Below are 13974 nucleotides of genomic sequence, written 5' to 3'. Positions count from 1 at the left end.
CACCTACACAAGCTACTGAAGGGCCGATGGCATCTGTGGAGTCTGGACCGCAGCAGAAGTCAGCAACTTTGGTGGGGGATGTGAGGGAGGCCAAAAATCAGAAGTCCAAAAAATATTTACTGCAGACATACCCACCCCATAAAGTCAAATGGTCATTCATCCAGACACACCAGACCAAGTTTAGGAAAATAAACCAAATAAAATTTTGCTTAATTTCATAAAAATATTGAAGTATGTTTAAAACATATTGTTTTATAAAATTGAACTGACAATTACACTTCTGGAAAGTTAATAAAAGTTATTTATTTACAATTTTTAAGTACACCCATCTTTTATAGGGCTCAAAGTTTCATACTGCCTATGCAACCACAAATGATTTGTGATGGGGGAAAGGGGTGAGGGGAATGCGAAGGTGGAAGAAAGGAGAAACAGAACCATAGAAAACATAACTCAGTAACAAATTATTCAAGGGCAAGTACAGAACACTGCACATGGAGTAAGGATGCACACTTCAAATTGCAAGCCATTTAAACAGATTAACCGGATAATCATCTTATTGCTGCGTGCAACAGACCGCTGCATTTGCATATACAACTGACCTCACTTCATTTCATGAAATGCTTTGGGCATTTGAGATGTGATAAGGTGCTATTAAATGCAAATTTTCTTCTTTCTTTCAGTTAAGTCATACAGACAGACTTTAGTGCCACATGCACCACATGGTTCTGCCCACAATTTGTTTCCCTTTTCTTTGAAAAGGCTGGTGTTTACTTTAGTGTTCATGGGCTGTCACGATGAGATACTGATGCCACAGCTATTTTATAACTTATTGAAAGTGTCAGAAGTTACACATATTGACAAATGATAAACTTGTAACTATTGCTGTATGAATCCCACAGGCACAGGAACCCTCTCTGCCTAATCACTCTGAGGAACTCCATCTCCAATCAATGACATTATAAACTGTGTGGTTGCTTCTGGACAGCTTATAATTAAAAGGTTAAATGATTTTGCAACTTTCCTGAGGGACTCATTCAAGAGATTGACAGCAAAAACTAGAACAGCAATAGTTCAAGGATATTAATGTATCTATAAATTTAGCAATGAAATATTGTTTCATAAAACACGTTATTCAAAAGCAACTCTGCTAACTTTTAACGTGATCCTGGGTTAAGTTCGAGATCAGACAATTTTTTTTACCCTAACAAGACTAAAGTCCAATCTGTGATGAATTTTATTCCTAGTAAAACAAACCTTCCTGCTAATGTGCTTTAACATTAATAGGAAATCCCATTGGAATTTTCTGCTTACAATATATAAATGAAGAAACACAAAATAAACTTAAGGCTGAGAGAATGATATTGAAGGAATGAGTGGGTAGAAAAAGTGAATCTTTGATGAATACTTAACATGTCCCATGAGTCTAATAACTATGTTCAACTGCATTTAGACCCCCTAGTACTTCTGAATACAGAGATGATAATACTGCTGCAGTTTGTATAGAGAAAATGATGTATCCATAAACCCACCCCCAGCTCACTTGCTTATAACCTTTGACATTTCTAATATTTGCTAGTTCCAAAGAAGGGTCAATGACCCGAAACGTTAACTCTGCTTCTCTTTCCACAGATGCTGCCAGACCTGCTGAGTGGTTCCAGCATTTCTTGTTTTTATCCATAAACTTGATTTTTTTTTTTAAGTAAAAATCCTGTAAACAAATATACTAATCTCAATTTGCAAATTCAAAAATTAAATATTTTACTTTTAAAAATATAAAGTAATTCAATTTCAAACTATCTTTTACTCAAACCAGTGAAAGATACTGGTTTTCAGTATCTCAGCGGTCTGAGTATTGAACATAACTAGGGCTGTGGCAATGGATTAAGTACAAATTTTAAGACGACGATGACGACTTACTATGTACTGCCATCACTCTGCAATTTGAACCGACTCGAGGTGTTCCAAATTTTATACAAAGACTAAAGGCTGGTAACTCACCTCTGACGTACTATTCTTCATCCTTTGAATAATCTTCATATCCCAGAGGACTAGGAATGCCATTCTACCTGGAAATCCCTTACAAACTTAAGATGGTACCATATGCCTGCCATTTTCTTCCTTCCCATCAGAGCAATCATGGTGTGGAACCTTGTTCAGTAGGAAAGTATCTCTTCAGGAAATATGCAGGATCTCCTTTTCTCTCACCCTTGTCCCAGACAACTGAAGAACTATATATAAAGAATTATTGGCATTCATGGATGATAGATCAACAAAACTTGGCTGGAATTGTGTTATCAGGAACTTTTCAGGCTCTGATACCAACGCGAGTTGCACTGACTCATTGATACATCACCCCCTTCATTCAATGAGCTGATATTGGAATCACAAAACTACAGGAGCCAACTATGCTGATATCAATTCAACTAAGAATTAAGTATATTATACTGCGTGTCCACCTTTGAAAAGCTGGCCTAGCAAATTGCAGGTATAAGGTTCTAAACACCATGAGGCTAGCATCAGGGTAATCCAATTGTAGTTCTGTCTAGAAGTTTTGCATTAGGTCGAAGAAAGTATACTAATGGATTGATTGAAAAATCTACTATACTAGTATGCAGAGTACTGGAGCTGTGTCAACCCATTGAATACTCCTAGAGTACCATATATAGAGCCATATGAAGAATACGCCAAGCATATGACTTGAGATGCATACTCAGTGATGCACTGAGTTTATTTTGTAGTGCAAGGAGGAATATAACTGGTCTTTAGTTTTTCATTTTCTTGCAAGCACAAAAAATGTGATATAATCTTAGTTTCTCTTACCTTCGAGTCTCAACTTTCCCTGATCACCACTTGTAATTGAAATGGGAGCTGGTTCTTTAACCTTCCTTAGAAGGGTTGTCAAAAACATCATACAATCAACATTGCAATCACCTAGACACCCAAGCACAGCCATCAATGATAGCAAAGGCACTTCTAGAAAGATTTTAAACAAAGAGCACGGGCATGACAAGAAACAAATTAAAGAAAACTGGACCAGATCAGAAAGTACAGTCTTCAAAATTTATATGGATGCTTATTCCCAGATTTTGACAGCACCAAGAAACTGATGCCAAAGGTGAAAGAAACCTGGAGGTGGCTGCTAAGGGTGCTCTATACATGATACCACTAGATTAATATTCTGAGAGACAGACATTGCTGTCTGTCTCTAGCTAAATGATGTGGCATCCAATAAGCCAAGCCAAAATAAATCAGGCACTTTAAAAAAAAAAAAAATGTTGTGTTGCTGTTGTGGTTTATGCAGTTAAGATTCACCGGAAAATACACTGAGCCAATTGGTATTGATGCAATACTGATCGTACACATTTCCAGTCACTCAGATCCTGCCCTACTGGACACAAAGGATCGGCTAACGATGAAATATATTTATTTTATAGCTCTCCATTAGCAGAAAAATGTAGACCAAATAACCGGGGGTAATATCAATGTTGTGCAAGAGTGAGCGAACCATTAATTGACATTTTAACTTGGCCAAACATGTAAGCATTTTTACCATGTTCACCCTAGTCAGAAGTCATAATTTTTCCTCCAAACTTGTCAAATGACATCACTGTAACTGTGCACAGCGGATGTGAACTGCAAAAGCATCAAAATGGTAGGATAGTGAATTAGTAAGCTGTGACTATGTCAGAACAGCCAATTTTTAACAAAGCACCAACTGAGAAGTAACTTGAAAATGACCTTTTCAAGTGGATGAAACATTCAAGCTTTTTTTTACAAATAAATCTTTAACCATTATTCTAAACAAATAAATTACCTTTAATATTTCAATAGATTTGCATCACTGTGGTTGAAAACTTTATCTTATTAGAGCCCATTCACAGTCTATAGGGTGTGAAATCAAAGTAAATTTATAAGTAGCTGTTTAAATAAATGCAATGTTTTCAGAAAATGGCTGATACACACTGTATCATAAGTAATGCCGATGGTATGTTCTGCTGTGCCCTTACTGGTCTTCAAGATTAGTCTGTGCATACTGCTCCAAGGCTGAAACCCCAAACAGTTGCTATCAAAGACTTAAGTCCAGAGAACTCTTCAAATTTACAAAATGAGATGGTACCTCATCTTTGTAGAAATCAAGTAGTAAAACTCCTTCACAGAAGGATAAGCTAAGCTCCTGTCTGGAAATCACAAGTGATTGTAGGCAGCTAGTTTCTGGTGCTTAATACAAAGTGCACCCTCAAATTTTCAAAGAGGTTGTTGGAAATTGTGACACCCTAGAGCACATAGTCTGTTGTGTTCAAGAACAGGAGGGGGAAATTGCAAAACACTAACAACAGGGTAAGATCTCAGTTCAAACTGGACTTATCAAAATGAGCTATACAAAACAGTTTTTGCAAAGTGGAATACTGCCTAAATTGTCCAAATAAATTAGTTCACGCAACAAGGCAGTTCAAGCTTCTTGTGAAGCCACTTCAGATCCTCGTGTTCCTGCAGGGCCTGCTTATGTGTTTTTGTTCATGACACATTGGTTTGCACATCTTTTGAAGAAGCCAGCATTTCTCTCACTTTGGCCATTAGATCCTATATGAAAGGAAAAGAAGTATGAAATAACTGCACAAAGATGTAAATTTATATAGCACCACTCAACCTCAGGGCACCCCAATGCCCTTAACTTTAAATTAAGTACTTTTGAACTGTAGTTATTATTGTGTCAGGGACTTGTAATTATTTTTCTCCTCGTATTAAAAACAGTGTGTGTGCCTTTAAGACTTTGTTAAAAACAGTGCACCTTTAAGGGAGAACACATTCTGGAGACAGTGTGCCACAGCTGCATTTTTTGTTACCCTGAGCAACAGCAGGAGAGAGGGGTCACATGGTAATGTTTCCACTTGGCTGTGTGGGGAACTGGAAGAAATCGGTTGAAACCAGTTAGTTCTGAGAAGCTTCCCAGCGAGGCAAACTAATGAGAAAAAAAGCTGTCTATTTCCTCACAATAAAACTCAAGCCAAGTTAATTCCCTAAGCAAAGAAAAGCTTTCATTTCAAGAAAACATTTGTATTGCTGTGCTCATTGTTCAAAGAACTGCTTAATGCTTGCTGCAGCCGAAGAGTTGAATGCCCATCTACTGAAGGACTATTTTCATCAAAGAAGACTTCGAGTGACTGTTGATTATTTTTCACATTGGAAGACGTCATCCATCAGGACATAATCTACAAAAACTTATTTTGTTAAGAGATAGCTAATTTTAAAAACGCCACTTTTTAAAAACAGGTTAGCTGTTCGTTTTTTTTGAGGGTATGTGTGCGAATGCGGGAGCTAGGTTAAAATAAGAGGTCATAAGGTCTTTAGACATAGGTTTATCTTAACAGTGTTTAAGATTTAGTTTTTTAATAAATAGTTAATTTGTTGTCTAAAGATACCTGGTTTGGTCTGTGTTATTCCAAGGGTTACCAGAGTGTTTAATTTGGCTGTTTTCCAATTGGGTGTGAAAGCTTAATATTCTGCGACCTGTGGAGCGATAGGACTGAATTGACAGTGTGTTGCTCCTGCCGCAGTCGTAACAATTGTAACGTAGGAAATGTGACCCAGTCCTAGCTATTGCATCATCAGTACAGTCAGCAAATACAATGCTTGGAAGAATTTCAATCTTCCATCTTACACATTTCTTTTCATTTTAGAGTAATCAAAGCAGCAAAGGAAACCTAAGAGACTACAACACTTTCTGCATAAACTACTGATTCGCCTTCAACCTACTTGCAGATAGAAGGATCCCCTTTACACCGACTTTGGTGGAAGGAAACCCACCACACCTCCTCAAGGGCATCTAGGGATAGGCAACAGATGGCAGCCTTGCTAGCGACATCTATATCCCAAGAATAAATAATAATGAAAAAGCTATTATGAATTCATACCTGAGTTATTTTACTCTGCATTGAAGACAGCAGTTCTGGAGATGCTGTTTCATCCTTTTCCTGAGAGCCGCCCCTAAAAATGAGGGCAGAAAATTGTATTTTGACATTTCGGCATTGAAATTGAAGTTATTTGTATGCAATGTGCAGAATGTATTTGCAACAGGAACCCAATTATACTTTTGGAAAATATCTGGCATTGCTGCATCATTCACACAATGTACAGTAGCACTGGAGCCCACCTCATTTTTTTAAATAAACCTTTTGCCTACATGTGTCATCTCTACCACGCTTGCCAAGTAATAGTAAGGAAACTAAAAATGTAAGTTTTACAATGAGCACTGAACTGTTTAGTGGAAAACTATCTGGTATTAAATTTAAGGACACAATTCAATCTCTGTTCTGTTGACAATTTGAGCTTTGTTCTCAGTTTATGACAATAAAGTCTTTGCTAACCATCTGTACAAAATTTATTGTACTGTATTACAGTACAAAACTGTAATAGTGTCAACAAAAACACTATTAGAACAGAAAAATGAACTTTCAATCAACTTTATATATTCCAGTCAAGTAGAGTGGTTTAGCATATTTATGTGACTATATATTTACAGTTGGAGCTCCTTGACTCAGCATATAAACGAAAATGCCAAAATTATAATTCATTAGTTTGGGCAAAGTTACTAGCAAGTGAACACATTTAACTTAAAAAATAAAATCTTTTACCTGCTCTAATAATTTTAAATAAATGAACAGAAATGCTTAAAATTAAATTACTAATTGGGTACATTATCTAAACTGAATTTCTAGTAGTTTACTGAAACAATGACTGGTACAGGAAACATGGGGGAGGGGAGGGGAAGGTGGTTAGCAGACTCTAAAACATTTGGTTGTGAAAAAGAGTTATATTGCTACATAAAAATGGCAAAATCAGAATTGATAACATATGGGATTTGCCCTAACACAGCAAAAATCTAATCTGGCTGTTGAAAATATTTTAACATTGATTAATCTTATTGCAAAATAATGGGAGGCATTGTAATAAAACTTATTGCTTTTGCTATAAGTTGTGTAAAATTGAAAGCTATTTACCCAGATTATGCAAGTTCAATTTAAAATATATATTTTATTCCATTCTAACAGGTTACATCATTTGCAAACAGGCTGCCTGACGTAAAATTTTGTTTCAAAGTACATTTTTGCTATCTCCCCATCTTTCCATGCCCACTAATTGCTGATCACGTCTGTTATCAGGAAAGTTAGGCGACCTACCTCTGGTACAGTCTTCTCCATTCTTCAAATGAAGTTATCCTTCACATACCAATGAACAAGCCCAGTCGAATGGAAGGGAAAATAAAGGACCAGGACAATGCCCCTTTATAATTTGATATCATGGTCAAGTGACCTTTCCATTCTTTACAGTATATAAATTTTGCCCTGGAACATTCCTTAGTTGTTTTCAAACCAAGGAGGTGGTGTCAATACAGCTGACAGCTAGTTATTGTTTTTTGATTTTTTAAAAAAAGCACAACAAGCCCATACTCCCAGATCAGGGGACAAAGGAGGAAGAGGGCAAGCAATTGGTATCTGGAGGATAAATTAAACAAAAAAAATTAAGACTCAACCAGAGGTAGGTCATCTTATTATCTTCTTCATTCATTATCCTCCATAAACCAACCAATGAATTCTGATCTAATGATACTGCTTTTCACTGCGAGACTTACACCTGCATTCGGGACCAATTTTCCCAAGTGCACATCCCGTTTGTTTAGTGAAACCATCAGGACTGATCCAAGTAATAGCAGCTTTGCAGATACAACATTAGAGAACTTTCTTTTAGCTCTGGTCAGGTATTCTTGGACTCTCAAAAATTGGTTCCTCTCCATTGCAGGGCAACAAGGCTTAAACACATGTTAGATGTTCAGAAAACATTTAACCAGTCTTTTTTTTGCAGCAAGCTCTCTCAATGTACAACACCCATAAAAAAATAAATGTTATCCTTAACTTGGGGGGTGCAAAGAATAAAAGCAATCCTGGAGGAGAATAAATCTTGGGAAGTATCTTTGGAATGATTTTGGGTCAGATCAGACAATAAGAGATCTGGACCTCAACAGAGCTCTAAATATCCATTCTGCAAGCCTGCAGGATTCCATGATTCAAAAGGTGGGTGCAGCAATTTTTGCAGCATCAAACAAAGATCCAAGCCACAAACACAGATCTGCAGGGTAGCCTGGTTTCTAATGTTCCTTTCATAAAAGGTGAATTCATTGAACAGTCTCTCAATGAATGTCAAAAGATGAATAGAAACTCTCATAGCAGCTGTATAAACTGGTATAGAACCAGCCTTGACTCAGCAAAGTTAAGCATTCCATAATAAGAGGATTATTGTAAGTGAAGCAAACCCTTTTGGCTGGCATCACATGCTTCTGGAGGCTATTATAATTTCTACAACATAAAGTGATGTGCTTTGTGTGGGTCCTTTTTAAGCTATCACTGAAGGATGGCTGAGGATAGTTGCAAAATCTATTCCTCCACTTCCAATTCAGAAAACTGATCCCTGTAAATGGAAAATAAAATGAAGGAGTTGCCCTTAGCTTGAAGTGGTGTTAGAATTAAGCGAAATCTTCATAAACTTCTCTTCTAGGACTTTCTGAAGTAACTTAGGGGAAGATGGGTACAGGATGAACAAAAAAAAACAATATAGCTTTCTCTTCCTAATAGAAGGGAAGGCTGTTGAAGAGTTGCTGCTTAAGCTGCATGTGTTTATTACCAACAGATCCACTTTCGAATAATTCTACTCGAGAACCAGGAGTTTCATCATATATATATTGTGGATGTATCTAATTTTGGCTAAGAAACTCTGCTCTCTGAAGCAACATTGTAGGGCGAGAAGATTACGCTGTGGTCATGATATCAGTGCCCAATCTGAAGTATTCTGGCAGAAGGGTCACAATTGAAACCCATCAATTTGCTCTTCCAGAGAAACAGTAAATGGTGCCCAATAGGAGGATCTGAAACAAACAACGATAGCCATCCAGCTGGCAATCCAGTATGTCTGTATGCCATCTGCACTAGAAAATCGTCCAAAGACCACACATGCATTTACCTAACAAGTGGCATACGATCTTACAATGAAAGCATCACCACAGTGAGAAGGCGAGTTGGAGGCTGCAACTGTGTTGAGAGAAAATTTAGCTTCAGGATTGCACCTCAAAACAGCGCTGTCGTAAAGTTCAGGTCAATTCCACTGTACGATGCTGTTGAGTGTTTGAAGATTTAACTATAGTGGGTCAATAACACGAAAACAATACACTGCCACCATCAAGCAGAGTCTTGCATATCCTGGTTCAAGTATCCCAAGTAATGCGCCTGACAGCACGCAATTATATTTGGCAAATATATCAGCAGTCTCTTTCTGATCAAGTATTGATAGCACTTAAACAAAATTAGATGATATTTGGCATGCTACCATTCTCATCTAAAGGGCTCTGTGGAGAGACATCTCATTCTTCTATGCATCCAAAGTCAAAGATCCTCCACCTTGGTAGCATGGTTCTTATTCTACTTAGTTGCCTTCCATAACTTTAGCAATATATGGAAATCTACCAAAGATTTCACTACAGGTGTAGTTTAAAAAGTCAGGGTCGACTGACTACCACTGTAATTCATTAGCTTAGATTTTCCAACCTAGAGCAGGGGTGCCCTAACTTGACATTGTGGACCACCTTGGGGAGTACCAGGATGGCCAAGAACATTAAGTTTGAAACCATGCTTCCATTAATTTATAAATATCTCAAGTTGCTGAAAGCAATAGAACTCTTACTTATCTACCAATGAGGCACCAGTGCTACAACTGGCTCTTTTCAAACCTCCAGGCTCACAAATATTAAACAAACAAATTCAAGCACTAACACAACTAAGTTGCATAGGCCGGATTTTAGACAACCCTTGTCTGGAGCATCAAGAAATGAAATTCCTGGAAAATGACAAGACAGATTTCATTAAGGGAACCTTGAGCTGGATTCTTTAACAGTAGGGCATTCAAGGTGAATTCTACTTTAGCACTAATTGGCTCCTAATCCCTGGTTCTGAAGGGATCTGAGTCATGTGGAAAATTCTCTTTTTTATCCTACCACCCACTTAGACTCTACTTAGGCCACAGCACTGTGAGGAGCAAGCATCTTCAATCAACTTAGTGAGTGAGCCTATTGTATCTCAATTTCAAGTCAAATGATACCGAAAGCCATTTAGAAATTATGCACATAAGCTTTTGCAAGAAAATTATTCACTGATCCAAAACTGCAGCAAACCAAAGGTCTATGCTGAAGTTGTTTCACTTGACCCTATTTACTTTCCTTGGCTCTACTCAAGCAAGAAATTGATCTTAGCACAAATTAACAAAAGAAACAGATGCTCAAGTATGTGCCGAGAATGCATAGATACCAGCCAATGCAGGGAGGATAAAGCCTAATTGTTGAGATTGGATCAGTGGCTTGGGAATCTCCTTGGAGTCCACTGTACCACTGTTATTTGACTGAAATGGCACAGAGGACATCTCAGGTAAAGCCCTAGACCTGCTTTGTTCCCTAGACCTATCTGGTCAACCCTCTGGGAGTGCTTCTTGAGCTTTTATTTTTTTTTCCAGAATGAAGAGGACTTCCTGGGCTCACTCATGGCATGTCTGGTGCTGCAGCAGGTGGCACTCCTGTATTGCTCTGCGTCGAGGCCCGCCATCCAATCTTCTAAAGTTTGTGTCCAAATTTTTAGTCTTTCTTTCTAGGTTCTCCCTGAAAAGTTGGTAGTGGGTACAGGATAATAAATTGAGTCCATGAGAAGGCAGAGGAGACAGCGGTCATAGTGGTCAGAAATCAGGAAGGTCCAGTGACACTGGCAGCACATTTGAAACCCTGAAAGGCTCATTCAAGTCTCTTGAAGTAGATCAGGGTGCGGAGAAAACACCCTGACACTGATGGACTCCATTGATACAGCACTCATGGACAATAAGAAACACGAGGTCAACTACTATAACAATGGCACTCCCATACAATAATAAAGAGTAGCTGTGTCACCGGAACATCACAGAAGTCTTCTGCCCTCTGCCGCATGTAGCCCCGCCACACATATACAACTGCCATCTTCAAACTATTACATTAGAAATAAAAATTCACAATAAAAGCCACTCAGCACTGTATAACCTGCTTAACATGTCATGGGATCATCAAATACAATACTTAACTAAATAGTGGACTGGACGAGACAATGTCAATGAGAGTTCGTTGCTGACTGGACAGTAACTATAATCAATGTGACCTGAACACACAGCATCCCTGAGAGGTTAGCAATGTTCAATTTGCACAGGCTGTTTATAAAAAAATTTGTAATAAGTTTCAAAAGGGTCAAATGGCACTGACCATGTATTCTTTTATTTATCTTTATGACAAACTCAAAAACTGTTTGCGTTACTGAAGACCATATTTTAGTAGCAGTTGTGTACAAATCCAACAGACGTCATAATGAAGTCCAAAATTTGAATTTATCAAATGTTCACCTTATTCTTAAAGCATAGTTGTTACCTAATGTTCCTGCTATACTCAGAAAATGACATAATCAGAACCTGCAGAAAGCACATTTCCAGAAGGCAAGGGAGACAATAACCTGAGCCATTCACACATTCAAATAAGTGTTACAAATACTTTCACATATGAAATAGCCAGCTCCAAGCTGCCACACTGGAGCTAGTAGGTGAGATTATATCTAGGGATGGCACACCTCGAAATGCACTGTGGCAGTGAGTTGCACCCCTCATTACCATGCTGGATGTATGCATGGGCATGCCAGTCAAGAGAAGTACAAAAGATGCAATCATAGCAACGCAAGTTCACATGGACTAGAGTAAAATAGAAGCATTAATTTATCAGATTTTTCCAACCAAATGTCTGCCTATTATTCTACCCTAAAACACCGATGTGCAAATATAATTTTCAAAAAATAAACATTTAACTATTGCTGATATTACCAAGTGATTTCATTCATTTTCCAGTCTTAAAAGATGTGAAAAAAATATGAATATGGAGAAACTGTTAAGTCTCTTTTTCATTTGGCACAACTGTCTTGCTAATAAAACAATCACCCTCCAGCCATTTTGCAGAATCTACTTAAAAGCTATTTACCCTCAAGAGATCGTATTTGGGCAGCTGGAAAGCTGAGATTCTGCTGCACAGTAATATTAGTTAAGGGCAAGCTTAGTGTTGTAAAATCCAATTACTGTTATCAACTTCTACCAGGGCAATGTTAGACTAGCTACTATAGATTTAGGTTTTCCTCAACCAAGAAGCAGTGCAACTTCAGCAAAGCAAGGACCGTAAGTTATCTAGAACTTGGGGGCTGCAGTAAGGGAACAGGAAGACACCTTTAAAAGTTTACCATACAGGAGCCATACTGGTCATATGATCATCTCATACTCTCAACACATCATCACGAACTATGCTGAAGTAGTAAAGAATACAGAAAGGCACAATCAAATCTTGAGACCAGACTAGAGTATATATAGCAAGACCAGGGTATTCACTGGTTTGAATAGCCAGGTTTAAGCTGTAATATGCCAAACAGGTAGGTGGTGGCGTAATGGTATCATCACTGGACTAGACCCAGGGTATTTCTCTGGGGACATGGGTTCGAATCCCACCACAGCAGAAAATGGAATATGAATTTAATTAATAAATCTGGAATTAGAAGCTACTCTAATGATGGCCATGAAACCATTGTCGATTGTTGTAAAAACCCATCTGGTTCACTAATGTCCTTTAGGGAAGGAAATCTGCTGTCCTTAACTGGTCTGGCCTACATGTGACTCCAGACCCACAGCAATGTGCTTAACTCTAACATGCCCTCTGAAATGGCCTAGCAAGCCACTCAGTTGTACCTAACCGCGATAAAGTCAATAAAAAGGAATGAAACCGGACGGACCACCCGGCATCGACCTAAAAAACGACAACGGCAAACCTAGCCCTGTCAACCCTGCAAAGTCCTCCTTACTAACATCTGGGGGCTTGTGCCAAAGTTGGGAGAGCTGTCCCACAGACTAGTCAAGCAACAGCCTGACATAGTCATACTCACGGAATCATACCTTACAGACAATGCCCCAGACGCTGCCATCACCATCCCTGGGTATGTCCTGACCCACCGGCAGGACAGACCAACCAGAGGTGGTGGCACAGTGGTATACAGCAGGGAGGGAGTTGCCCTGGGAGTCCTCAACATCGACTCCAGACCCCATGAAGTCTCATGGCATCAGGTCAAACATGGGCAAGGTAACCTCCTACTGATTACCACCTACCGCCCTCCCTCAGCTGATGACTCAGTACTCCTCCATGTTGAACACCACTTGGAGGAAGCACTGAGGGTGGCAAGGGCACAAAATGTACTCTGGGTGGGGGACATTAATGTCCATCACCAAGAGTGGCTCGGTAGCACCACTACTGGCCGAGCCCTAAACGACATAGCTGCTAGACTGGGTCTGCGGCAGGTGGTGGGGGAACAAACACAAGGGAAAAACATACTTGACCTCGTCCTCACCAATCTGCCTGCCGCAGATGCTTCTGTCCATGACAGTATTGATAGGAGTGACCACCGCATAGTCCTTGTGGAGACGAAATCCCGCCTTCACATTGAGGGTACCGTCCATCGTGTTGTGTGGCACTATCACCGTGCTAAATGGGATAGATTTCGAACAGATCTAGCAATGCAAAACTGGGCATCCATGAGGCGCTGTGGGCCATCAGCAGCAGCAGAATTGTACTCAACCACAATCTGTAACCTCATGGCCCGGCATATCCCCCACTCTACCATTACCATCAAGCCAGGAGACCAACCCTGGTTTAATGAAGAGTGCAGGAGGGCATGCCAAGAGCAGCACCAGGCATACCTCAAAATGAGGTGTCAACCTGGTGAAGCTATAACCCAGGACTACTTGCATGCCAAACTGCTTAAGCAGTATGCAATAGACAGAGCTAAGCGATCCCATAACCAACGGATCGGATCTAAGCGCTGCAGTCCTGCCACATCCAGT

The 13974-nt window shown here is 39.2% G+C and overlaps 1 protein-coding gene across 4 annotated transcripts in view; it reads right to left on the bottom strand.

Annotated features, from left to right (window-relative positions):
- Nucleotides 1-278: 278 nt before the first annotated feature.
- The window catches only part of sfswap (splicing factor SWAP), a 122760-nt gene continuing 109064 nt past the window's right edge, over nt 279-13974 (bottom strand). For 3 of the 4 annotated variants that reach the window (XM_068054591.1, XM_068054593.1, XM_068054592.1), the window contains 2 exons: nt 5913-5985; nt 279-4581 (listed from right to left, as the gene is read on the bottom strand). In XM_068054591.1, the coding sequence (XP_067910692.1) occupies nt 4516-4581; nt 5913-5985 (139 nt within the window). In that variant the 3' untranslated portion in view covers nt 279-4515. Of the gene's footprint in view, nt 4582-5912; nt 5986-7178; nt 10694-13974 lie in introns of those variants that run through there. The other variant, XR_010977217.1, reaches the window with a different exon arrangement.

The sequence above is a fragment of the Heterodontus francisci genome, chromosome 23 (assembly GCF_036365525.1).
Source record: "Heterodontus francisci isolate sHetFra1 chromosome 23, sHetFra1.hap1, whole genome shotgun sequence".
Classification (NCBI taxonomy): domain Eukaryota; kingdom Metazoa; phylum Chordata; class Chondrichthyes; order Heterodontiformes; family Heterodontidae; genus Heterodontus; species Heterodontus francisci.
The sequence above is the reverse complement of the archived record's forward strand: the minus strand, read 5'-3'. Positions and strand labels throughout refer to the sequence as shown.